Here is a 22,485-nt window from a genome sequence, read left to right as displayed (position 1 = left end):
CCCATTCCCCGCCCCCCGTCTCCTAGAGGCTCTCACCCTCTCTTGATCTTGCTCTTCTCCGACGCCACATCCTTCTCGTTCTCCGTCCTGGGGGGCTCCTTGGGGCTGGGCAGGGGCCCCCCCTGCTTCTCCTTCTCGGCCTCCTCAGCCTCCTTACGCCCGGCCGACTTCCGGAGCACCTCGAACTCGGAGTCGAGGTCCACGTCCTTGACGTCCTCCTCGGGGATGGTGAGGGCGCGGGTGAGGGGCATGGCCCCCGCCGTGCATTTGAACTTCTCGTGGAACTCCACGGGCATGCTGAGCCGCAGGAAGAGCAGCTCGCTCACCGCGTTCTGCGAGCCGAAGGTCCGGTGCGTCAGCTTCAGGCAGGGCGGGTTGTCCACCGTGCCGTCGATGCGCGACACCTGGCCCCAGGGGGAGCGGAGGAGTCAGGAGGGGACGGCCCGGGTCAGGGGACGCTGAGACGGAGCGGGGAAGCGCTGGGGTGTTTTTAACCAGGCCAGGGCGTGCCTCAGTTTCCCCGACAGGTTGCATTGTTACCCAGAGTGGGGAGGAGGACATTGCGGCGAAGAGATCCAGGCGTGGCTCAGCTGGGACGGGGCTGGCCCAAGTGAGGAACGGCAGGAGACAAGGGCAAACCCAATGCCCGGGACACTGGCACCTTGCCACCCCCGGCACAGCGGGAGCTGGATTTCCCCCCCTTGCTGGGCACAGAGCCCAAAGGGAGAGGGTGGGAGCGCTCCCCTGGGAACTGACTCAGGAAGGGACAGGCAGGCAGGGCCTAACCCGCCGGTCTCTGTGCCACCCTCAGGACCTCCTGAGCCAGGGGGATGCTAAACCCCGCCTGGGTGCAGCTGCATGTCCGGGCTGGGTGCACGGGGCCCCGTAGAATGGTCGGGTCTCCCCCAGGGGCCGGCTCAGCTGGGCCCAGTGGGCAGAGCCGCCAAAGGGAGCAGGCTGGCTGGAGCTGGGGGGGGATGTGGCCTGCCCTGGGGGAAGGTGGGACCCCTCGGGGGTCTGGCCCACAGAAGATTCCTTCAAGAGCCTGCTCCGAAGCTGGGGCCATGGCCCCGACCTGCAGATCTGGGACAGATGGTGCAGAGATGGGGCCTGGTTTGGAACGGGGGGGCAGGACTCCCGGAGCAGCCCCAAACCTGGCCCCCAACAGGTCTCAAAAGAGAGGGGCTCCCCAGAGTGGGGCCCATGCTGTAAGCCAGGGAGCCCTTGGTGCCAGCTGACACTGGGGGGCAACAGGGGAGCACTGGCGTTCACAGCAGATATCGGCACTACGGTTTGCCGACGGGCAGCCCGTGAGGTCTGCACACCCACGGGTCCTACTGACGGAGATAGCAGGCGCCCGGCTTCCCGGCAGCTCCCCCCTCCCCATGGGGCTCTGGGCCAAACCCCCGGCGGCTCCCCCATCGCACTGGGCACCGGGCCAAGCCCCCCCGGCAGCTCCCCCCTCCCTATGGGGCTCCGGGCCAAACCCCCAGCGGCTCCCCCATCGCACTGGGCCGAGCCCCCTGGCAGCTCCCCCATCGCACTGGGCCGAGCCCCCCGGCGGCTCCCCCCTCCCCATGGGGATCTGGGCCAAGCCCCCCCACGGCTGGCCCTCACCTCGTAGTGGGGGTGCTCGGGGGGGATGGGGGAGAACTGCGGCAGGCTCTTGCTGAACCACATGCTGATGTCACGCTTCATGTTGATGGCGAAGGGCTCGAAGCCCTCCTGCAGCCCGCAGATAGGGAAGTACCTCAGGCTGCTGACCTCCTGGCCCAGGTTCAGCCGCCCGACCTGGGCCAGGCCCAGGCTACACACCGGGAGGAAGCCTGCAAGACAGGGCGGGGCCCAGCAGGGTCAGCACGGCCTAGCACGCCCCCCCACACGGACAGCACTCCCCCCACTCCGACAAGGTCGGCATGTCCCCACACACAGGGGGAAGGAGGATGCAGAGAGGGGACATCAGACATGTCAGTGTCCACGCCAGGAACAAACCCCAGCCACCCTGGCACTCAGTCCCTGCTCCCCACTCCAGCCACTAGCCCCCACTCCCCTCCTAGAGCCGGGGAGAACCCAGGCATCCTGGCTCCCAGCCCCCCTGCTCTAACCACTAGCCCCCGCTCCCCTCCCAGAGGCAGGGACAAAACCCAGGCATCCTGGCCGCCAGCCCCCGCTGCTCTAACCACTAGCCCCCGCTCCCCTCCCAGAGGCAGGGACAGAACCCAGGCATCCTGGCCGCCAGCCCCCGCTGCTCTAACCACTAGCCCCCACTCCCCTCCCAGAGGCAGGGACAGAACCCAGGCATCCTGGCCGCCAGCCCCCGCTGCTCTAACCACTAGCCCCCACTCCCCTCCCAGAGGCAGGGACAGAACCCAGGAGTCCTGGCTCCCAGCCCCCCCCACTCTAACCACTAGCCCCCACTCCCCTCCCAAAGCCAGGGACAGAATCCAGGCATCCTGGCTCCCAGCCCCCCCCGCTCTAACCACTAGCCCCCACTCCCCTCCCAGAGCCAGGGACAGAACCCAGGAGTCCTGGCTCCAAGCCCCCCTGCTCTAACCACTAGCCCCCGCTCCCCTCCCAGAGGCAGGGAGAACCCAGGCGTCCGGGCAGCCAGCCCCTCACCTTCTCCGATCTCTATGTCCTTGAAAGCCAGCTCAGAGCCCGAGTCGCTGATCAGCATCTCCCCGTTGAGCGTGAACATGATGTGGTTCTCGGTCAGGTCGATCATGCAGCCGACCACGTCGCCCGGCTGCCAGGAGCGGCCGAAGGGCTCGCTGCCGACATGCCAGCGCTGGCCCTGGAGTGGGAGGGTGGGGTCATGGGGAGCAATGCCAGGGGTGGGCGGGAGGCGTTGGCCCAGCACAGCCAGAGGGTAACGCACCAAAGGGCAGGACCCAAGTGTGGGGCGGGACGCCAGGCTAGATGGGCCCATGGGGGGACCCAGCCCACAGTGGCAGGGAATGGGGGATACGGGGCTAGGGCAGGCCATTGGTTTGATCCAGGTGGCGGGGGACAACGGGCTGGGGGGCCCGGTGGGTGACCCGAGGGGCGGGCGGATACCAGGCTAGGGGGAGCCCATTGCAGGGGGGAGTCCAGTCCCTCCTCCACTCACCCGGTGGCCGTTGAAGACGTAGGCGAGGTCGTCGGCCCCCAGCTCCACGTCGGGGCGCACGTCCGGCCGGGCCCAGCCCACGCGCATCTCGCCCGTGGTCACCGCCTCGAACTCGAAGTACCATCTCCCGGCCCGCACGGCGTAACACTGCTCCGCCCGGAACACCCGCACCCGCTCCGAGCGCGCCGTGGGCACCCCCTGGGCCGCTGCGGGGCGAGGGCAGGGTCACCCCGCGCCCCAAGGACTGCCTGCCCCCCGGCCCCCCATCCCCTATCCCCGCCCTCACACATCGCTCACCTCACCACCCCCACACCTGCCCTCCCTACCAGCCTGTACCCCACCACCACTCAACCACCCTCCCTATGGGGGGGAAGGGGCCCCAGGGGAGCAGAGGGGACAAGAGGAGCCGGGGGGAGGGCAGGAGTGGGGAAGAGGAAGGGGCTACGGGGAGGAGAGGAGGGTGGCCCTGGGGAGGGCAGGAGGGGGCCGCAGGGGGAGCAGAGGGGAGAAGGGGCAGCCTAGGAGAGATCCGGAGGAGGAGTCCCAGGGGAGGGCAGCAGGAGAGGCCCCGGAGGGAGGAGAGAAGGAGGGGCCCCGGGGGAGGGCAGGAGGGGTCCAGAGGAGGGGCCCCGGAGGGAGGAGAGAAGGAGGGGCCCCGGAGGGAGGAGAGAAGGAGGGGCCCCGGGGGAGGGGCCCCGGAGGGAGGAGAGAAGGAGGGGCCCCGGAGGGAGGAGAGAAGGAGGGGCCCCGGGGGAGAGGAGAAGGAGGGGCCCCGGGGGAGAGGAGAAGGAGGGGCCCCGGGGGAGAGGAGAAGGAGGGGTCCCGGGGGAGGGGCCCCGGAGGGAGGAGAGAAGGAGGGGCCCGGAGGCAGGGGCTCAGGGGAGGACAGGAGGGGCCCCGGGGGGAGGAGAGAAGGAGGGGCCCGGAGGGAGGAGAGAAGGAGGGGCCCCGGGGGAGAGGAGAAGGGGCCCCGGAGGGAGGAGAGAAGGAGGGGCCCCGGGGGAGGGGAGAAGGAGGGGCCCGGAGGCAGGGGCCCCGGGGGCACTCACAGGTCTCCTGGTCGGGGGGCTCGATGTTGTAGCCGTAGCCGATCAGCGTGCGCACGGCCTCGCACAGGCTGTTGCGATTCGTCTTCTTGGTCCGTTCGTCCAGCAGGTTGTAGGGCACCAGGCGCGGGTTGCGCTTGTTCTTGATGTCCTGGTGACACGCACACGCGTCACGGACACGGACACACACCATGGACACGGACACGCGCCACGCACACGCACCACGGAGACGCGCCACACACACGCACCATGCACACGGACACGCGCCACGCACACACGCCATGGAGACGGACACGCCCCACGCACACGCACCACGGACACGCGCCACGGAGACGGACACGCCCCACGCACACGCACCATGCACATGGACACGCACCACGCACACGCGCCACGCACACGCGCCACGGAGACGGACACGCCCCACGCACACGCCCCACGGACACGGACACACGCCACGGACACGCACACGACGGGGGGAAACCAAGAGGAGCTGCTCTCGAGCCAGTCCAAACCCAGCCCATTGCCCGGGCCCGGCTGGGAGGGGCTGTTCTGGCCGCTGGCTGCTGCCCTTCCCGCTGCGGATCTCAAAGCACCGGAACTCACGTCGCTCCCACCCCACCCCCACACACCCCCTTGCGAGGCAGGGATGGACCGTGGCCCTGGGTCACTGATGGGGAACGAGGCAGAGTCAGGGGGAGAACCCAGGAGTCCTGGCTCCCAGCCCCCTGCTCCAACCCCCAGCCCCCACTCCCCTCACAGAGCCAGGGATAGAACCCAGGCGTCCTGGCTCCCGGCCGCCCCCCGGTCTAACCACCGGATGCAATGCCTGGTTCTCTCACGAAACAGAAGACAGCATGGGAGCACTGGGCACACGCGTGTGCACGCGGGAGCCCTGCCCTGCTTGGCACAGTGCCGAATCCGACGCCCGCTCACCCTGGCACAGAGCAGGCGCTACTGGTCCCCCAGCCCCCCACACCCTGGTCCCCCAACAGTCCCCTCCCCCGGCCCCAGCCCCCTACCTGCACGATGCTGTAGGTCCAGCCCTGGCTCACACGGTCCCGGGCCCACACGTTGTGGCCGTTCTCGGCCAGCTTGTCCACCAGCGTGTTCTGGGCCGGGGTCAGCTTGACGTGGGCCAGGTCCAGCGGGGCCGGCTTGTAGCCATTGGACATCATGTACCTGCCAGGGGAGGGGCTTTGCGCTAGGACCTGCCAATCAACCTCCATCTCCCGCCTCCCCACCCAGGCCAGCCCATCGAGCCTGGAGTCCCCACCCCCTGTGATGAAGTGGGAATCTTCCATTGTGTGTGCCTCGGTTTCCCCTAAGTGGTGCCTGGTTAAGGAGGCAGTGAGCAGAGACCCAGAGATCCGGGTGCCGCCCAAGCCTGGGGCCCATGGAGAGTCCCAGAAGACACTGGCCACTCCAACTGCCCCGACATTTGGCACCTAGACCCCCTAGACCTAACAAAGGCCTGAGGGGGCCAGCTGGGGTTGTTAAGTGGGGGCAGCTGGAGGCAGGGAAGAGGCACCAGGACTGGGACTCAGGGGGGCTGCCCCGAGGGCGACGTCCCTGGGCTGGTGGAGTCTCAGACGGCTCCGTGGGGGTCACGTCCCCCCCAGGACTCCCCCTCACCCCCGGACCACCCACGTTTTGGGCAGCTTGGTCTTCTTGAGGTTCTCCTCAGCCTTCTCGTCGGCCATGCCCACGTGACAGCCCAGAGCCAGCAGTGTCCTGCGGGGAGACAGTAATGGGGGGGGGTGGGGGGGAGGTCAGCTCCCCGACAGAGCCTCCGGCCCTGCCGCTGCCCCCAAGAGACGAGCTCCCCACCGCATCCCCCCACCCCCAAGAGACGAGTCCCGCACCCCTTCCCTCCGCTGCCACCCCCCAAGAGATGAGACCCCCACCCCGAGACGAGCCCCCCACTGCATCCCCCCACCCCCATGAGATGAGTCCCACACCCCTTTCCTCCGCTGCCAGCCCCCCAAGAGACGAGACCCCACTCCCAGCCACCACCCCAAGATGAGTCCCCCCTCCTTCCACTGCCACCCTCCAAGAGATGAGACCCCCACCCCGAGACAAGCCCCCACTTCATCCCCCCACCCACAAGACGAGTCCCACACCCCTTTCCTCCGCTGCCAGTCCCCCAAGAGATGACCCCCCCCATCCCCCACGAGACGAGACCCCCCCAAGAAATGAGTCCCCCCTCCCTCCACTGCCACCCCCTGAGAGATGAGTCCCCCACCCATCCCCCACCCCCAGCTGACTAGCTCCCCCACCCATTCCCCACCCCCAAGAGACGAGCCCTCTCCCCCATCCCCCTGCTCAGCCACCGCCACCCCCTCTCCCCCATCCCAATCCTCCCCCCATCCCAGCTGGACCTCCCTCACCCACCCCCTCGTGTGGAGAGGGGTCTCATGCCCCCACGTCCTCAGCCCTGCCAGCCCCGCCTTAGGCCCCGTGGCTCCCCGCCCTCCCCCATGCTTCCCGAGTCGTCCCCCCCGACGTTACCCCCCATCTCCCCCGCACCGCTCACTTCAGGGTCTCCCCCGACATCTGCAGGTTGTAATTTCTCTCCGGCTCGGGCAGGCTGTGGAAATCCAGCAGGCAGGGGTGCAGCCTCTTGTTGTCGTCCCGGATCTGACGGGGGGCGGGGGGGTCAGCGACCCACTGACACCCCGACCCGAGTCCCTCCCAACCCCCGCTCAGCCAGCACCAGCAGTGGGTTCTGGGAAAGGGGCTGGGTGGGGCTGGCAGGCACAGGCTGAGCTGGGGAGATCTGGGGGGCAGGGGCTGGGGCCAGGCTGGGCGACTCTGGGGGTACGGGCTGGGAGTTCTGGGGACACGGGCTGGGCTGGGCGGTTCTGGGGGTACGGGCTGGGCTGGAGGTTCTGGGGGGCAGGGGCTGGGCTGGGCGGTTCTGGGGGGCAGGGGCTGGGCGGCTCTGTGGGGTAGAGGTGCCCACCCCCTCACGCCTGGGGGCACCTGCCAGTCACAGGGGGGAGAGGTTGGAGCAAGGCAGAGGCGTCCCCGGTGGGAAGCAGTAGGGATGGATGGGGGGGTAGGCAGGGGCCTGTGGGGGGGTACTGGGGGGCACTCACGGGCCTATAGAGACAGGAGGTGACTGGGGAGCACTCAGGGGCCCATGTCTGGGCTCGGTGTAGGCCCGTAGGGAGATAGAGGGGGGTACTCACGGACCCACAGGGGACACACATGGTCCTATAGGGATGGAGGGAGGGCTGTGAGGCACTCGCAGCCCTGTAGGGAGCTATGGGGGGGCACTTGCGGGCCCATTGGGGGGTACAGGGGGCATTTGCAGGCCTGTACGGGGTATGGGGGCACTCGCGGGCCTGTAGGGAGCTATGGGGGGGCATTTGCGGTCCCACAGCAGGATGTGGGTGGCACTTGCAGGCCGATAGGTGGTTATGGGGGGCACTCGCGGGCCTGTATGGGGGTACAGTGGGGCACTCACGGGCCCGTAGGTCCAGCCCTGCTCGATCCGGGTCAGCGCCCACAGCTCGTGGATATTCTCTGCCAGCTTCTCACGGATCCTCTCCAGGTGTGGGGGGAGGACGATCTGCAGGGACAGGGGTTAGACGGGCCCCCCAGCCTTGGGGGACACCCCCGAGCGGGTCCCGCCCTCCCCGCGGGGGCTCCTGACGAGGGCGGGGGGTCAGCGCCTGGGGGCAATGTGCACTGGGCGGCTGCCCGCAGCCCTGGGGCCAGGCTGGACCCATCGTCCCCGCACCTTCCCCCCCAAACCCCACGGGTTGGGGTAGGTTGAGCGCCCGCCCCACAACCCCCCTTGGGACAGGTTGGGTCCCTCCTCCCGACCCCCGCCCCAGACCAGGTGGGGGTCTCTCCCCCCAAGTCCCTCCAAAGCCAGGCAGGGTCCCCCCCCTGAACACGCCCCCCCCCGGAGCCAGGCGGGGGGGGCACTACCTGTTGGGTGTCCACGGGGCAGGGGGTGAAGGCCGTGTGGGACAGGGACTGGGTGGGCCCCAGCAGGCTGCGGACCTTCCCCGCGTCCTGCCTGTACTCCTTGATGGACTCCACCCGCATCCGCTCGCGGGGCAGCAGGGCCTCGAAGCAGGGCGCGTAGCCCGGGGGGGGCAGGAACTTGAAGTCGCCGTGGCGGCCCCCCAGGAGGAAGCGGACCCTGTGGGGGGATGGTGAAGGCTGGACCCCTCCCCCACAGCCCCCCCTCTCTGGATTCCCCCTCCCTGCTGGCCTCCTTCCCTCACCAATTCTCCCACCCTGCCCCCCCCCACAACTGCCTTCTCCTCCCCCGCAGCCCCCCTCCCTGCTGAACCCCTCCCCTGCTCCTCCCTCCCCAATTCTCCCTCCCTTTAACCCCCACAACCACCTTCTCCTCCCCCGCAGCCCCCCTCCCTGGATTTCCCCTCCCTGCTGAACCCCTCCCCAATTCTCCCCCCCCTTTAACCCCCACAACCACCTTCTCCTCCCCCACAGCCCCCCTCCCTGGATTTCCCCTCCCCTGCTCCTCCCTCCCCAATTCTCCCCCCCCTTTAACCCCCACAACCACCTTCTCCTCCCCCACAGCCCCCCTCCCTGGATTTCCCCCCCGCTGACCCCCACCCCCTTCTGCCCCCCCACCAATTCTCCCACCCCCCACAACCGCCCTCTCCTCCCCCAACCCCATCAGCTCCCTCCCCCCCAGCCCCTTCCCCACCCTGGTCAGCCCCCTCTTCGACCCTCCCCTTCCTCTCCCCTCCACCCCCAGCCCGCCCCCTATCCCTCCTCCCCACCCCCAATCCCCCTTCTCACCCCCGGGTCCCGACTCACTTGATGCCAGCGGAGAAGCTGACCACGGGGAAGAAGAGCCCGTCCACGTTGAAGTTCTCGAACATGCCCTGCACGGGGAAGCCGCTGATGCGGAAGGACATGCTGGGCACGCTCAGGTCCAGGCAGCAGCTCACCACGTCGTCGGCCGCCAGCGTGTGCTGGCCGGGCGAGGCCACGGCGCGGGCCACGCCACCTGAGCCGGCGGAGAGAGGCCGGGCTGAGCGGCGAGCGCAAGGAGCGGGGCGGAGCGCGGGTGCGAAAAGACGCGGCGAGAGGCCGAGGGGGAGGGAAACGCGGGTGCGAGGAGGGGCGGGGGGGGCTGACCAGGGCATGCTGGCTAGTAACGTCCGCATTCGGCACAAGCGGCCGCTCCGGAGCCGAATCTGGCCTATGGTCTTCTCTGACGCTAGGTATCCCGGCACGCCTGGGCTGAACGCAGCACGGGCTCGGGCCACGCGGGTGTTTTCCCACCGTGACGGGCAGGGAGCTTTTCGCCCTGGCACGTCCCAAAGGAGGAAGACAAGACGCATGACTGCCCTGCCCTGGCACCAGGGGAGGAGGGGCCTTTGCAGCCGTTGGTACCAGCGACGCCTGCGTCCAGAGCAGAGAGAAGGGGTGCGCCGGGACACCAGGGAGCCGCGCTGGACAGCCCGGGACTCGTCCACAGGTTAGGTATAAACAGACGGCTTTAGGGGTGTCATCCGGGGAGCAAGGTGAACGGAACGACGCCGCAGGGCACGGCTTCCTGGCGACTGGGATCGTACCGAGCCTCGCTCTCACGGACTTTTGGCAAACCCCCAGACTGACGTGGGCCATTTCGGCCCCTGAATCTATTTCATACCGAACCGAGGTCAAGCAACAGATGGTGCAATTTCCCACAGGGTGCAAAGAGCAGGCAGAAGGGTGCAAGGACAAGCGTGCCAGAGAGAATACACAAGAGAGTGTCCGTTTTGTGCGAGCACCTGAGTAATGAATGTGCAAGAGGCCATGCAAGAGGGTCAGTGTGCACATCAGAGTGCAAAAGAACGTGCAAAAGAAATAGGGTGTGCATAAGTGTGCATGGCTCAGTGTGCAACGAGTGTGCAAGACCGTGTCAGCACACACGAGAGAATGTGTGGGCATGAGAGTGCGCAAAAGAGAACACACAACAGAATGCGTGTACAAGAGTGGATGAGTGAGTGTGCACTGAACACGTGTGCAAGAACAAGCAAGCGAATGTTGATGTGCGCAGAAGCGTGCAAAAGAGAAACAGGGTGCGCATAAGAGCAGGCACGAGTTAGCATGCAACAAGTGTGCAAGGCAGTGCACACAAGGTAATGGGCATGCATAAGGGTGTGTGTGTGTGTGCAGAGTGTGCAAGAACCTGAGTGTGAAAAGAGCATGCACAAGACAGCGCGTGCAAGAATGTGCATAAGTGGGTGCAGAAGGAGGGCGTGCAAACTCACATGCCAAAGAGAGCATGTGAGCGTGCAAGAGGGGGCCTGGGCACTCCCCCGTGCGGCACCGCCATGCCTGCTCCTTTGCACGCCCGCCAGAGCAGCCATGCGGGCAGGCCCTGGGCAGCGCCGGGCTCGTACCTGACCAGAGGTGCAGGCCGTCGAAGCCGAAGGAGTACAGGTCGTCCCCCACGCCGTTGCCGCCCCAGCCCTCCCCGCCCCCGGGGTAGGGGCTGTAGCCCTCGGTCATGGCCCAGCCCACGCGCAGGTGGGTGGCCTGCGCCGTGACGAAGGGCTCCACGTAATCCACGATCAGCTCGTAGTACCACTTCTTGTACTGCGTCGAGCCCTCGTGCGTGCCCAGGAAGATGTTGGGACGCATGCTGCGGGGGAGAGAGAAGGGGGAGGGTTGGCACCAGGGAGGGACGGGCTCGGGGGGCAGGAAGGGACCCCCCACTCCACCAGGGCACATTACACCTCTTGCAAACTACAAGGTACTACCCCTCACCCAGTGCTGGGATGCAGCCACCTCTGGGGTGGGGCACAAGGGCGGTTTAACAGCTGTTTGGGGCCGCCCTCACCTGGTGACGTGGTTAATGAGGTTGGTCTGCAGGAGCAGGTCGCGGCGGGGGAGCAGGTTCTCGGTGATGAGGTTCTGGTTGGAGCGCACGGCCACCCCGTTGCAGACGCACAGAGAGCAGAGCACGTCGAGCACCTACCGGGACGGGGAGAGGAGTCAGCGCCGGGCTCTCACCTGGGATATGGGACCCCAGCCCGGCCCCACCAGCCAGCCACTGGACGCCCCAGGGAAGGGACCGAGTGCCATTCAAAACAGAGGGGGGGCGGATCGGGGTGTGCTTGGAGCACACTTCCCTGTGGCTAGTCCCTGCTCCCCAGGGCCCATAGGGGGCAGATCGGGGGCATGGCTGGAGCTCCCTGACCTGTGGCTAGTCTCTGCCCCCCAGGGCCCATAGGGGGCAGATCGGGGGCATGGCTGGAGCTCCCTGCCCTGTGGCTAGTCTCTGCCCCCCAGGGCCCATAGGGGGCAGATCGGGGGCATGGCTGGAGCTCCCTGCCCTGTGGCTAGTCTCTGCCCCCCAGGGCCCATAGGGGGCAGATCGGGGGCATGGCTGGAGCTCCCTGCCCTGTGGCTAGTCTCTGCCTCGTAGGGCCCATGGTGTGGGGGGAGCAGTGTGAGTTACAGCAGCCCAGGGGTCGCTCTACCTGACAGCAGGGGGCAGACAGGGCCCCAAATGTGGAACCCCACAGGGCCTTCCCACCCGTCCCCCACCTGTCCCTGCCCCCAAGGCAGGGACGGGAGAGCCGAGGATTCAGCCCTGGGGCTGCGGGCCACCTCACCTTGTGGTTGCGTCCGTGCTTGTCCAGCAGGGAGATGATGGATTTGATGTGGTTCTCCTGGATGATGTTCAGCACCTCGGGGCTCTCGATAAGGACGCAGTACAGCACCTCCAGGATCCCTGGCGGGGGGCGGGACTGAGCCGTGAGTCCGTGTGCACGCGTGACCATGCAAGTGTCACACACGCATCGGGGGGGAGGGGGGGGAAGAAGGGGAACCGCTCGGTGTGGCCACGCGGGCGAGCATGCCCCGGGATCCGCACGGGCAGAGACCCAGCCGCCCCACGCTGCCCCGCGCACGGGTGTGGATTCACGTATCTGCTCCTATGTGCTCACGTACCGCCGGGTGCGTCAACACACGCCCCGCACGGATCTGCGGGGAGCACACGCGTGTGTCTCCGCTCACACCTTGGCCAGGCGGGGGAGGTCCCAGCCGTTGGACCCCCGCCCCCACGCTCGCCCCCCCTCCCCCCCGGCCAGGGGCCCTCATCCCACCCAGCTCCCGCCCCCCCGTCCTGCCCAGCCTCACCGGAGGAGGCCTCCAGCCGGTCGAGCTTGCTGACCAGCCAGTCCAGGTTGCTGGAGAAGAGGGCGCAGTTGGAGCGGTTGCCCCGGATCAGCGAGGCTGCGGGGCGAGAGACGGGCCGTCAGCCGGGGGGCACCCCAGAGCAGGACCCTCCCTCCCGCCCCTCCGCCCAGCGGGCAGGCCCACGGCTCAGCATGGGGAAATCCAGCAGCTGGGGCCGGTTTCTGCCCCGGCCCCGCCTGGGTCAGCCGCTCTCCGCAGGGCAGGCCCCATCACTACGCCCAGACGCAGCCCCCCTGGCCTCCCCCAGCTCCGCGGACCCGGCCCTCCACCGGGGAGAGAGGGGGGCGCGGATCCCACGCACCCAGCAGCTCGTACAGCAGGTTGACGATCTCCTTCCAGGACTCGGCCGCCTCCTCGCCCGCGAACTCGGCGAAGTGGGCGGCCGTGCTGTACAGGTTGAGGCGGTCGATGCAGTTCAACACCAGCGTGATCATGCCCTGCGGGGAGCCGAGCGCAGCCGTCACCCCCCAGGGCACCAGCCCCCCAACCCGCCAGGGGCTGAAGCCGAGCACAGCCCTCCCCCCACCAGCAGAGACCCCCCTTCAGGCCCCCTCCGCTGGCTCCTGTCCCCTCCTGCCCATCCCAAAGCTTACCCTGCCACTGAGATGCAGCCACCTCTGGGGTGGGGTGGGGCAGCTGTTTATACAGGGATCCCTCGCCTGAATGTCGCTCCCTGCCGCACAGCGCCCCCTAGCACGGCCTTGGAGCTGGCACTGACTGCGAGGGGACAGCGCCCCCTACTGAGCCCCCCATAGCACAGTGCCTCCTAGCACTGCCCTAGACTGCCGGGGGAGAGTTCCTGCAGTGTGCAATGACACGTCCCACCCCCGAACTGACCCCGTGGCCCCCCCACGCTGACCCCACTCCCTCCCTCTGCGCTGGCCCCGTGCCCCCCGCTTCCCACTGACCTCCTCCTGGAAGAGGTTCTGGCGGCTCTTGAGCGAGCGGAGCCGGCCCTGCTTCTCCTCATGCCGCAGCTCCTCCTCCGGGTGCTGGAAGTAGGTGATCAGGTCCCGAAGGCTCAGGATCATCCCGTCGATGGGCATCGCGGCCCCGGCGCCCGCCTTGCCCTTCCCGCTCAGGCTGTCCAGGCCCCTGCCAGCACCGCGGAGGGAGGGGGTCAGCCTAGCCCCACTGCCCAACCCTGCTCGGGGCTGATCCCACCGCTCACACCAGAAGGCAAAGGGCCAGAGTCCAGCAGGGAGGGCAGTGGACTTGGGGGAGCTGAGGGAGGCAGGAGAACCATCAGAAGCAGGGCAGATGGGGGGAGCCAGCCAAGGGGGGCAGCAAAGCAGTAGCAGTGGGAGGGAGCCAGGATGGGAGGCAGAGAGAAGGGGAGCTGAGGGGGTCCAGGGGCTTTGCTGGGGAAGGGGAGGAGTCAACGAGGGGGGTAAGAGGGAGATGTGGGAGCAAGGGGGAGGGCGCAAGGTGCAGAGGCGAGGGGTGCCTAGGAACAGGGCCTGCTCAGGGGCAGGGGAGAGACTGCGCCCACCCCCTCCCCAGCTCAGGGGTTCCCAGAGCGCGACCTGCTCCCTGCACCCCCCCTGCAGACACCCAGACCCGTCACTCGCCCCCTGGGGACTGGCCCCCAGAGCTGGCAGGGGGCACCAGCCAGGCTGCTTAGCATTCTGGGGCGGCAAACGGGGGGCGGGGGGGGACCAGAGCATCCACCCAGCCGACTGCAGGGGGGCATGGTCACTGGAGAGATCAGCCCCCTCCCCGATCTTCACAACCCCCCCAGCCAGGTCAAGCCCCCCCATCTCCAACCTCTCCCCGGGTTCTGCACACCCCCCCCCCCCGATCTGCAATGTCCCCCAGGGTTCGTCCCCTGCATTTCCCAGGCCCCGCCTGGGACACAGACCCCTCCCCATGCTCTCCCCAGGGTTCAACCCCCAGCCCTGCGAGCCCCCAGGTACCCCCCCGGTTCGGCCCACCGGACAAAGTGGGTGTAGAGGCCGCTGGTGCTGTAGATGATGCGGGCAGCCTGCGACTCCTCGTGCTGGCAGCGGGTCAGCGACAGGGCGTCGTCCATGTGCCCCTCCTGGTGCAGGATGGCCTGGGGGGCGGGCAGAGCCGTGGGGTGAGCGGGGAATGGGAACCCCCCGAACCCGGCCGCCCCCCTTCCTCTGGGCAGCCCCAGGGAACCCCCCAGTGTGTCCCGCCCACCCCCCTTCCTCTGGGCAGCCCCAAGGACCTCCCCCACCCAGCGCGTCCCGCCAGCCCCCACCTTCCTCTTGAGCAGCCCCAGGCGCAGGGCCTTGGCATCGGGGGCGGCGTACGTCAGCCACAGGCCGCTGGCCGCATGCTGCACGAAGCACATGGTCTCGCCGTACTTGATCTCGGCGGCCCCCATGCCCTCCACGTCCCGCTTGGGCGCCACGTCCAGCTTCTCCTGCGGGGGGGGGGGCGAGAATGGGGGGGAGGGGGACCGTGAGTGGGGGGGAGGGGATGCCGGGAACGGGGGGGGGGGCGCCGTGAGTGTGGGGGGAGGGGGTGCTGGGGGAGGGGGTGCTGGGAACTGGGGGGGGCAGAGGGTGTGCCATGAATGTGGGGGGAGGGGGCGCCATGGGCCTGTCACGGGTGTGAGTGGGAGGGGGTGCGCTGTGAGTGTGGGAGGAGGGGGTGCCGGGAAGTGGGGGGGGAGGGGGTGTGCCATGAGTGTGGGGGGAGGGGGCGCCATGGGCCTGCCATGGGTGTGAGTGGGAGGGGGTGTGCTGTGAGTGTGGGGGGAGGGGGTGTGCCATGAGTGTGGGGGGAGGGGGCGCCATGGGCCTGCCATGGGTGTGAATGGGAGGGGGTGTGCTGTGAGTGTGGGAGGAGGGGGTGCCGGGAAGTGGGGGGGGAGGGGGTGTGCCATGAGTGTGGGGGGAGGGGGCGCCATGGGCCTGCCATGGGTGTGAGTGGGAGGGGGTGTGCTGTGAGTGTGGGGGGAGGGGGTGTGCCATGAGTGTGGGGGGAGGGGGCGCCATGGGCCTGCCATGGGTGTGAGTGGGAGGGGGTGTGCTGTGAGTGTGGGAGGAGGGGGTGCCGGGATAGCGGGGGGAAGGGGCGCCATGGGTGTGAGTGGGAGGGGGGGCACCGTAAGCGTGGGGGGAGGGAGGCCGTGAGTGTGGGGGACAGGTGGAAACTTCAAGAAAAGTTTTTGGGTCTGACCCCCCCCCCCCCGCGCTCACCTTGGAGGCGCGGAAGCAGAAGGCCGTGGCCTTGGTGTTGGCTTTCTCGGCGTCCACCACGACCAGCCCCTTCTCCTCGGCCAGCCCCAGGTAGCGCCCGGTGGTGACGTGCCGCACCCGGAACAGCTGCCCCCACCGCATGTAGCTCCCACTCCAGCTGCCGGGGGGGGGGCGGGGGGCAGAGAAACCCAGTGCTACTGCCATACGCCGGCTCTGGGCCCCCCAGCTCCACGGGACGTGGGTCATCCCAGCCCCACTGGCCCCCATCGCCGGGACCCCCCCTTCCCGCCCGCTGGATTCAAACCCGCCCCCCGACCTCCCCAATCCGTACAGTCCCCAGCCCTCCTGGTCTGTACAGTCCCCAACCTCCCCCCGGTCCCCAATTCCTCCCCGGTCCATACAGTCCCCCACACCCTGGTCAATACAGTCCCCCAGGTCTACACAGTCCCCCACCCCTGGTCAATACAGTCCCCTACGTCCGTACAGTCCCCCACCCCCTGGTCCGTACAATTGTGTCCCCACCCCAACCCCGGCCTAAACAGTCACTCACTTCCCCATCCATACAGTCCCTGATCCTCCAGTCCATGCAGTTTCCCCCACCCCGGGCCATACAGTTTTCCACTTTCCTGTCCATACAGTCCCTGTGCACACCCCACATCATCCAGCACCATTATCTCAGCTGACACCATCTGTGACGAAGTGGGGCTGTTCTTAACGTTTCCTCTGAATAGTCTGGGGGTGCCTCAGTTTCCCCTGTGCAGTTCTTAAGTATCTAGGGGGTGGGGTGAGGGTGTATGATCGTTGCAGAGCCCCAGAGGGCAGGTGTGTGCAGGGGTCTGGACACAGAGAATGGCCGACACCCTGTTTCCTGGCCACTGATGGCCTGGGCCCTTCCCCCCTGCAAGGTGAGAGCTAAAGGGCTGGAGAACAAAGGAATCTGGTGACCTCCTGGCCCGGGACAGGGACAAAGCCCAGAGGAGGAGGGGCTGGAGGGAGTTTCAGTTTGGGGCTGGCTGGGACATGGAGTGAAGGGCAGACGTGGTTGTCTGGCTCACTGCCCCCAAAATGGACCCGGCTGAGGGGTCCTGTTCTCTGCACCTACAAGCTCTGTGTTAGACCATGTTCCTGTCGTCTAATAAACCTTCTGTGTTACTGGCTGGCTGAGAGTCCCGTCTGACTGCGGAGTTGGGGGGCAGGACCCTCTGGCCCCCCAGGACCCCGCCTGGGCGGACTCGCTGTGGGAAGCGCCCGGAGGGGCAGAGGAGGCTGAATGCTCCGAGGTCAGACCCAGGGGGTGGAAGCCGGGTGAGCTGTGTGTCCTGCAGACAGGCTGCTCACAGGAAGGCGACTGCCCCAGAGTCCTGCCTGGCTTCATGGGGAGCAGTTCCAGAGCATCGCCCAGGGACTCCGTGACACCATCGTCCCAGGCCGGCGCCCCCTTTCTGGGCGGGGGGCAGAACCTGCGATTCCCCTACCTGATGCGCAAGGGCTCCAGCCTCCAGAGGGAGCGGGCATGGGTGCAAACGGCACCGCCCTCGTAGTTCACCACCCTGCGGAGGAGAGAGAGGGAGCGTGGGGGGGGGGAAACGAGCCATGCCCCCCCCACCATCCGTGGGCGCGCAGGCCAGATCTGGCCACCCTGGCTCGCCACAGAACAGGCCGATCTCGCTAGAGACCCAGTCGGGCCCCTGATGCTGTCAATGGTGTGATGGCAGCCCCTAAAGGTACCGACGGAAACTGGGGTTGCCCCCACTGGGACAGACACTGCACAGCCCCCCCTCCCCCGACTGATATCGGGGCTTCTCACTGGGCTGGGTGCTGCACTGAGAGACAGTCCCTGCCCCAAAAAGCTTGCACAGGGTGGGAGGGGAAACTGAGGCACGGAGAGGGCTGTGACTCGCCTGAGGTTGCCCAGCAGGGCAGGGCAGAGCCAGGAACAGAACCTAAGAGCCTTCCCCCTCCCCCCCATCCAGCGCTGCCCCTCCCCTGGGTCACACGACCACGTCGCTCTGCATCCCCCAGCACCCCGCCCAAGGCAGGGACCCCCGGGCCACACCCTTAGCTCGAGCTCCCGGCGCTGAAGGCCACAGGTTCGAGCCCCGCTGGGGTGGGTGTCAAATCATTCTCCGGGCCGTACCTGCGCTCCTCCTCACCCTGCTCGCTGGAGGAGATGGTGAGGCATTCGTCCATGTGCCCGTGGAAGAGACGCATGACGTGACCCCCCGTCACGTACCCTGGCAGGAGAGGAGAAACCAGCAAATATCAGTGAAAGGGAGGGGAGGGACAATGACTCAGGGAACCCAGGAGTCCTGGCTCCCAGCCACTCCCTGCCCCCCGCCCGCTCTAACCACCAGACCCGACTCCATGCCCAGAGCTGGGATAGAACCCAGGAGTCCTGACCCCTCTCCCTTCTCTCTCCTATCAGAGGGGCAGGGAGTCGCCTCTACCCAGGGACCTGCAGCCCCCCAGCTGCTAGGGTCATGGCCGCAGGCTCAGGGGCCACCCCCAGGGCTGGCATGGGACAGCCACAACCCCTGGGAGCAGGGCATGGGGGAACTGACCTTCCTCGCAGCCCGAGCAGATGGGGTTCATGTTCCAGAGGGTCTGCATGAATGAGGCGTCGGCCTGCAGGTCCCCGCTGGCCGTGGAGAGGTGCTGGGAGGGGGAAGAGAGACAGAAAGGCAAGGCAGGTCAGCAGAGAGCCAGGGGAGACAAGCCCCCCGGGTGCTGCCTACACCGGCACGAACCCAGGAGTCCGGGCCGAGAACCACCTGCCTCTCCCACCTACCTATACCTAGGGTCTTGTCATTGGGTCAGCAGACACACGCCCAGGGGGCTTGCACACCCAGCCTGGTACACACGCGCATACATCCATACACACAACCCCTTGCACACGTGCAAACACATCCATGCCCCACGTGTGTGCACGCACACAACACACATGCAGGCAGGCCCGCCCGTGTGCACGGCCCTACTCACCAGGTAGCGCTCGGAGGAGACGCTGACCAAGATGAGGTCGTCCCCGACTCGAACCTTTTCGCCCTCCGACCGCTGCTTGGAGGCGGGGTGGATGGTCCACCAGCAGGCTTCCCCTGGGGTCGGGACAGACAGGGCGCGGGTGCGGCCAGCAGCCAGGGGGGCAGGGAGGGGATGGGCCCAGGGACAGCTCTGGCTCCCCTCCCAATTCTCAGGAACATGGAGACCACCCTGCCCTGGACCCTCCCGCCAGCCCAGGGCACCAGGGCAGGAACCTGGCCCTACTGGGGCACAGGCCCCATGGACTCACCCCATGGGGGCACAGCCCAGCAGCTGGGAACCCCCACCCCCTCTCCGGGAACTGGGGGCACGCAGGTGTCCCGCTCCACCATCTCTCTTTAGTCTGAGCAGAGCCAGGTGCCGGCCGAGCCCCCTTGAGCGTTTGCCAGTTGACCAAGGGGCTCTGCTCCCGAACCCCTGGGGTCAGGGAGTCAGGGCTTAAGGGGCATCCAAGCAGGGAGGCGTTGCCGACCCAGCAGGAAGGTGGCAGGCGTCTGCGGCTGGCACAGGCCGCTCAGCCGGGCAAATGCGGACAAACCATGACAGTATGAATGGAAACGCTTGGCAGCTACACAGCACTGCATGCTGGATGTGACAAAGCAGGACTGTTCTTAATGCTTCCTCTGAATACTGTGTAGGTGCCTCAGTTTCCCCTAGGCATTTTGTAAGTCTCTAGGTGATGGGATAAGGGGGTGTAATTGTTGCAGAGCAAAGGGCCAGGGTATCTAAATGGCAACACTCTGCCTCCTGGCCACTGATAGCCTGGGCCCTTCCCCCTGCAAGGTGAGAGCTAAAGGGTTGGAGAACAAACGAATCCCGTGACCTCCTGGCCGGGAAAGGGACAAAGCCCAGAGAGGGGGGGCTGGAGGGAGTTTCAGTTTGGGGCTGGCTGGGGACATGGAGTGAAGGGCAGACGGGGTTGTCTGGCTCACTGCCCCCCAAAATGGACCTGGCTGAGGGATCCTGTTCTCTGCACCTACAAGCTCTGTGTTAGACCATGTTCCCGTCGTTGAATAAACCTTCTGTTTTACTGGCTGGCTGAGAGTCACGTCTGACTGCGAAGTTGGGGGGCAGGACCCTCTGGCTTCCCCAGGAGCCCACCTGGGCAGACTCGCTGTGGGAAGTGCATGGAGGAGCAGGGGATGCTGAATGCTCCGAGGTCAGCCCCAGGAAGGTGGAAGCTGGGTGAGCTGTTTCCCCTGGAGACAGGCTGCTTGCAGAGAGGAGACTTCACCAGAGTCCTGACTGGCTTCATAGAGAGCAGTTCCAGAGCATCGCCCAGGGACTCCGTGACACTGGGCAAGTGGGGAAACTGAGGCACAGTGCGGGGCAGGGACTTGCTGCAGGTCACACGGTGATCTGGGTCCAAGAAGGGGTGGGATCTAGTGCGGGGAGCCAGGAGTCCTAAGTTCTATCCCTGACCCTGGGAGGGGAGTGGTGTCCAGTGGTTAGAGCAGGGGGACTGGGAGCCAGGACTCCTGGGTTCTATTCCCCCTGGCTTGCTGGGTGAGCTTGGACAAGTCACTGCCCCTGTATGTGCCTCAGTTTCCCCAAGAGCAGTGTCTGTGCAACACCATGCACAATCGAATCCCCGTCCATGGGTGTGGCTAACGGGTACTACCATAATACACTTAATTAAGAGCAATGAAAATGTCCAGCATTGCAGTGGGTTCCGGCCCATGGCTGGGGGATCCCAGGCGCTACCGTAATACACCTAAACAACCAGCTCCGCGTTGCCCGTCACCCCTCCCATACCTGAGGCGTTCTCCTGCAGCCCCACGTCGAAGGCCAGTTTGTCCGTCAGGGAGCGGGACGTGGTCAGGCAGCTCAGGTACTGTCAGGGCAGGAGGCAGAAGAGAAATGGAGGCAGCAGCGTGAGTAGGGAGTGGAGCTGGCACTGCCCGGTGGTGAGGACGTTGGCGTGGGAGCCAGGCCTCCTGGGTTCCCTGCCCAGCTCTGAGGGGAGAGCGGGGTCTAGGGGTTAGAGCAGGGAGCCAGGCCTCCTGGGTTCCCTGCCCAGCTCTGGAGGGAGAGCGGGGTCTAGGGGTTAGAGCAGGGAGCCACACCGGCTTTCGGAGGGTGTGACGGCGTGGGGGGATTTTCTCACTGGGTGTGCGTCTCAGTTTCCCTGTGTGCTGCGTGTGTAGCGAGGGGGTTTGTTGTTGCAGAGGAGCAGGAGTGACCTCGCCTGGCTGCGGGACCCCAGACAGCCGCTTGGAAATTGGGTGCCCAGCAACTAGTGCCTGGGACCCCCCCGCAGATTGGGAGCCACCCGGCTCTGGCCAGGAGGCTGGAAACGGGCTGAGGGGAGAGGACCCCCTGACCTGACCGGCCCAGCCCAGCCGGGTGGGGTCCAGCCAGCAGGGGAACAAAGACCCCGTGGCCTGTTTATCTGGGACCTAAGACAAAGGACGGAGGAGGAGCTGTTGCGGGAGGGGACATTCGGGGGTCGGCTGGACTGGGGATAAGGAATAGCAGGAGCCCACCTGAGCTGGGCCAGACCCAGCTGGCCGGGGCTGAGACTGGCCCTGCCTGGGCTGGGTCCAGATGTTCAATAAACCTCCCGTGTGATGCTGGTGGAGAGTCAATGCAGGCTGGAGATCGGGGTGAGGGTCCAGGGGGCCCAGAGCGAGGGGACTCCCTGAGGGGGCCCACGGCAAAGAGAGGCCGGCTGGAGGCTCAGAGGTGCGGCCCCAGAGAGAGCGAACCCCCGAGAAGGGCGTCACACTGAGCGGGATCCTCCCCGGGGCCATATGGAGCCGAGAGAGCCCGGGGCTCGGGAGTCCATGCGGGGAAGGGGCTCTCGACAGGAGTCCAGGCTCAGCCGGACACGCTGCGGAGAGATGCGGGGCTGCGGAAGGGGGCCGGAGGGCTGCCCCGGGGTGGCTCACGTCTGGCATTTGCTCCTGGCAGAGACGTGCGGTGCCCCGTCGCCCCTTGGCATTCCCCAGCATGGAACGCATTACGCGGGTGTTTAAAATAGAGCCGCCCGGCCTGGACGCCTGCGAAGCAAAACAGCCCCAGCTGTCGGCAGGACCCTGGAGGGCGAAAGGTTGTAGGGCCCTGGCAGGGGCCCAGGCAGAAAGGCATTCAGGTGGGTTTTTCACCGGCACAGAAAGAAGCCAGGGGAGGAAAATAAGGCAGAGAAAGGCTGGAGCCGCTGGAAGAGCAGCACCGGAAATCGGCACAGTGCCACCGTCCCCTGCGCCAGGCGAGTGCCCAGTGCCTTGGGCGCCCCGGGGGAGCTGCAGGAGGGAGCAGTGTCTGCCCTGCTGGCCCATGGAAAGGAGTGATGCCGTGCCAACGCCGAGAGATACCCCTGGGGACCACCCAGCCACGAGACCCCACTCAGCTGTGATGTCCCACCCAGCACGTGTCCCCACCCAGCACCGCACCCCAGCCGCTGGGCCCATCATCCCGGCGTCCCACCCAGCACACGTTGTAGATAAATCTCTGCATTAAGCAGGATAGCTCAGTGGTTTGAGCATTGGCCTGCTAAACCCAGGGTTGTGAGTTCAATCCTTGAGGGGGCCATTTAGGGATCTGGGGCAAAAGTTGGGGATTGGTCCTGCTTTGAGCAGGGGGTTGGACTAGATGACCTCCTGAGGTCCCTTCCAACCCTGATATTCTATTCTATGATCTTCACATAACTTTCATTTGACTTCGTATTATGCCTCTATTTTCATCCAACTTTGTATCAGATCCTTATATAGAAAACTTTGTACTGAGCTTTGGCATAATGTTAAAAAAAATATCTTTTTGCTATAAGTAGCATAAGATCTTCCCGCACCCTTTTGATCAACTGCCCTGTTGACTGAATGAGGTGTGAATGAATGAGGCGAGGAAGGCCGGCACCTCCAGACAGCTGCAACAGTTGGGGAGGGGATGGAAGCCAGACCCAAGAACAATAAAACTTCTCAAGTGGGCTGGCTAAAGG

General features: G+C 66.5%; 1 protein-coding gene across 1 annotated transcript in view; it reads right to left on the bottom strand.

The window, feature by feature from the left end:
- Positions 1-22,485, bottom strand: part of RYR1 (ryanodine receptor 1) — a 103,565-nt gene that overhangs the window by 68,044 nt on the left and 13,036 nt on the right. The window contains exons 5-29 of the mRNA XM_084612258.1: positions 20,304-20,382; positions 18,492-18,604; positions 18,074-18,167; positions 17,650-17,746; positions 16,988-17,062; positions 15,513-15,669; positions 14,567-14,731; positions 14,274-14,395; positions 13,248-13,434; positions 12,641-12,776; positions 12,280-12,375; positions 11,754-11,872; positions 10,976-11,109; positions 10,536-10,777; positions 8,959-9,151; positions 8,095-8,311; positions 7,625-7,729; positions 6,689-6,792; positions 5,803-5,886; positions 5,175-5,334; positions 4,159-4,306; positions 3,110-3,315; positions 2,620-2,794; positions 1,618-1,826; positions 37-404 (exon numbers count right to left, since the gene is read on the bottom strand). Of these exons, the coding sequence (XP_084468384.1) occupies positions 37-404; positions 1,618-1,826; positions 2,620-2,794; positions 3,110-3,315; positions 4,159-4,306; positions 5,175-5,334; positions 5,803-5,886; positions 6,689-6,792; positions 7,625-7,729; positions 8,095-8,311; positions 8,959-9,151; positions 10,536-10,777; positions 10,976-11,109; positions 11,754-11,872; positions 12,280-12,375; positions 12,641-12,776; positions 13,248-13,434; positions 14,274-14,395; positions 14,567-14,731; positions 15,513-15,669; positions 16,988-17,062; positions 17,650-17,746; positions 18,074-18,167; positions 18,492-18,604; positions 20,304-20,382 (3,785 nt within the window). The remainder of the gene's footprint in view (positions 1-36; positions 405-1,617; positions 1,827-2,619; positions 2,795-3,109; positions 3,316-4,158; positions 4,307-5,174; positions 5,335-5,802; positions 5,887-6,688; positions 6,793-7,624; positions 7,730-8,094; positions 8,312-8,958; positions 9,152-10,535; positions 10,778-10,975; positions 11,110-11,753; positions 11,873-12,279; positions 12,376-12,640; positions 12,777-13,247; positions 13,435-14,273; positions 14,396-14,566; positions 14,732-15,512; positions 15,670-16,987; positions 17,063-17,649; positions 17,747-18,073; positions 18,168-18,491; positions 18,605-20,303; positions 20,383-22,485) is intronic.

This window comes from Lepidochelys olivacea, assembly GCF_965140295.1.
Source record: "Lepidochelys olivacea isolate rLepOli2 genome assembly, chromosome: 23".
In the NCBI taxonomy this organism is placed as follows: Eukaryota; Metazoa; Chordata; order Testudines; family Cheloniidae; genus Lepidochelys; species Lepidochelys olivacea.
Note: the sequence above shows the minus strand (reverse complement) of the source record. Positions and strands in the feature narration are given on the sequence as shown.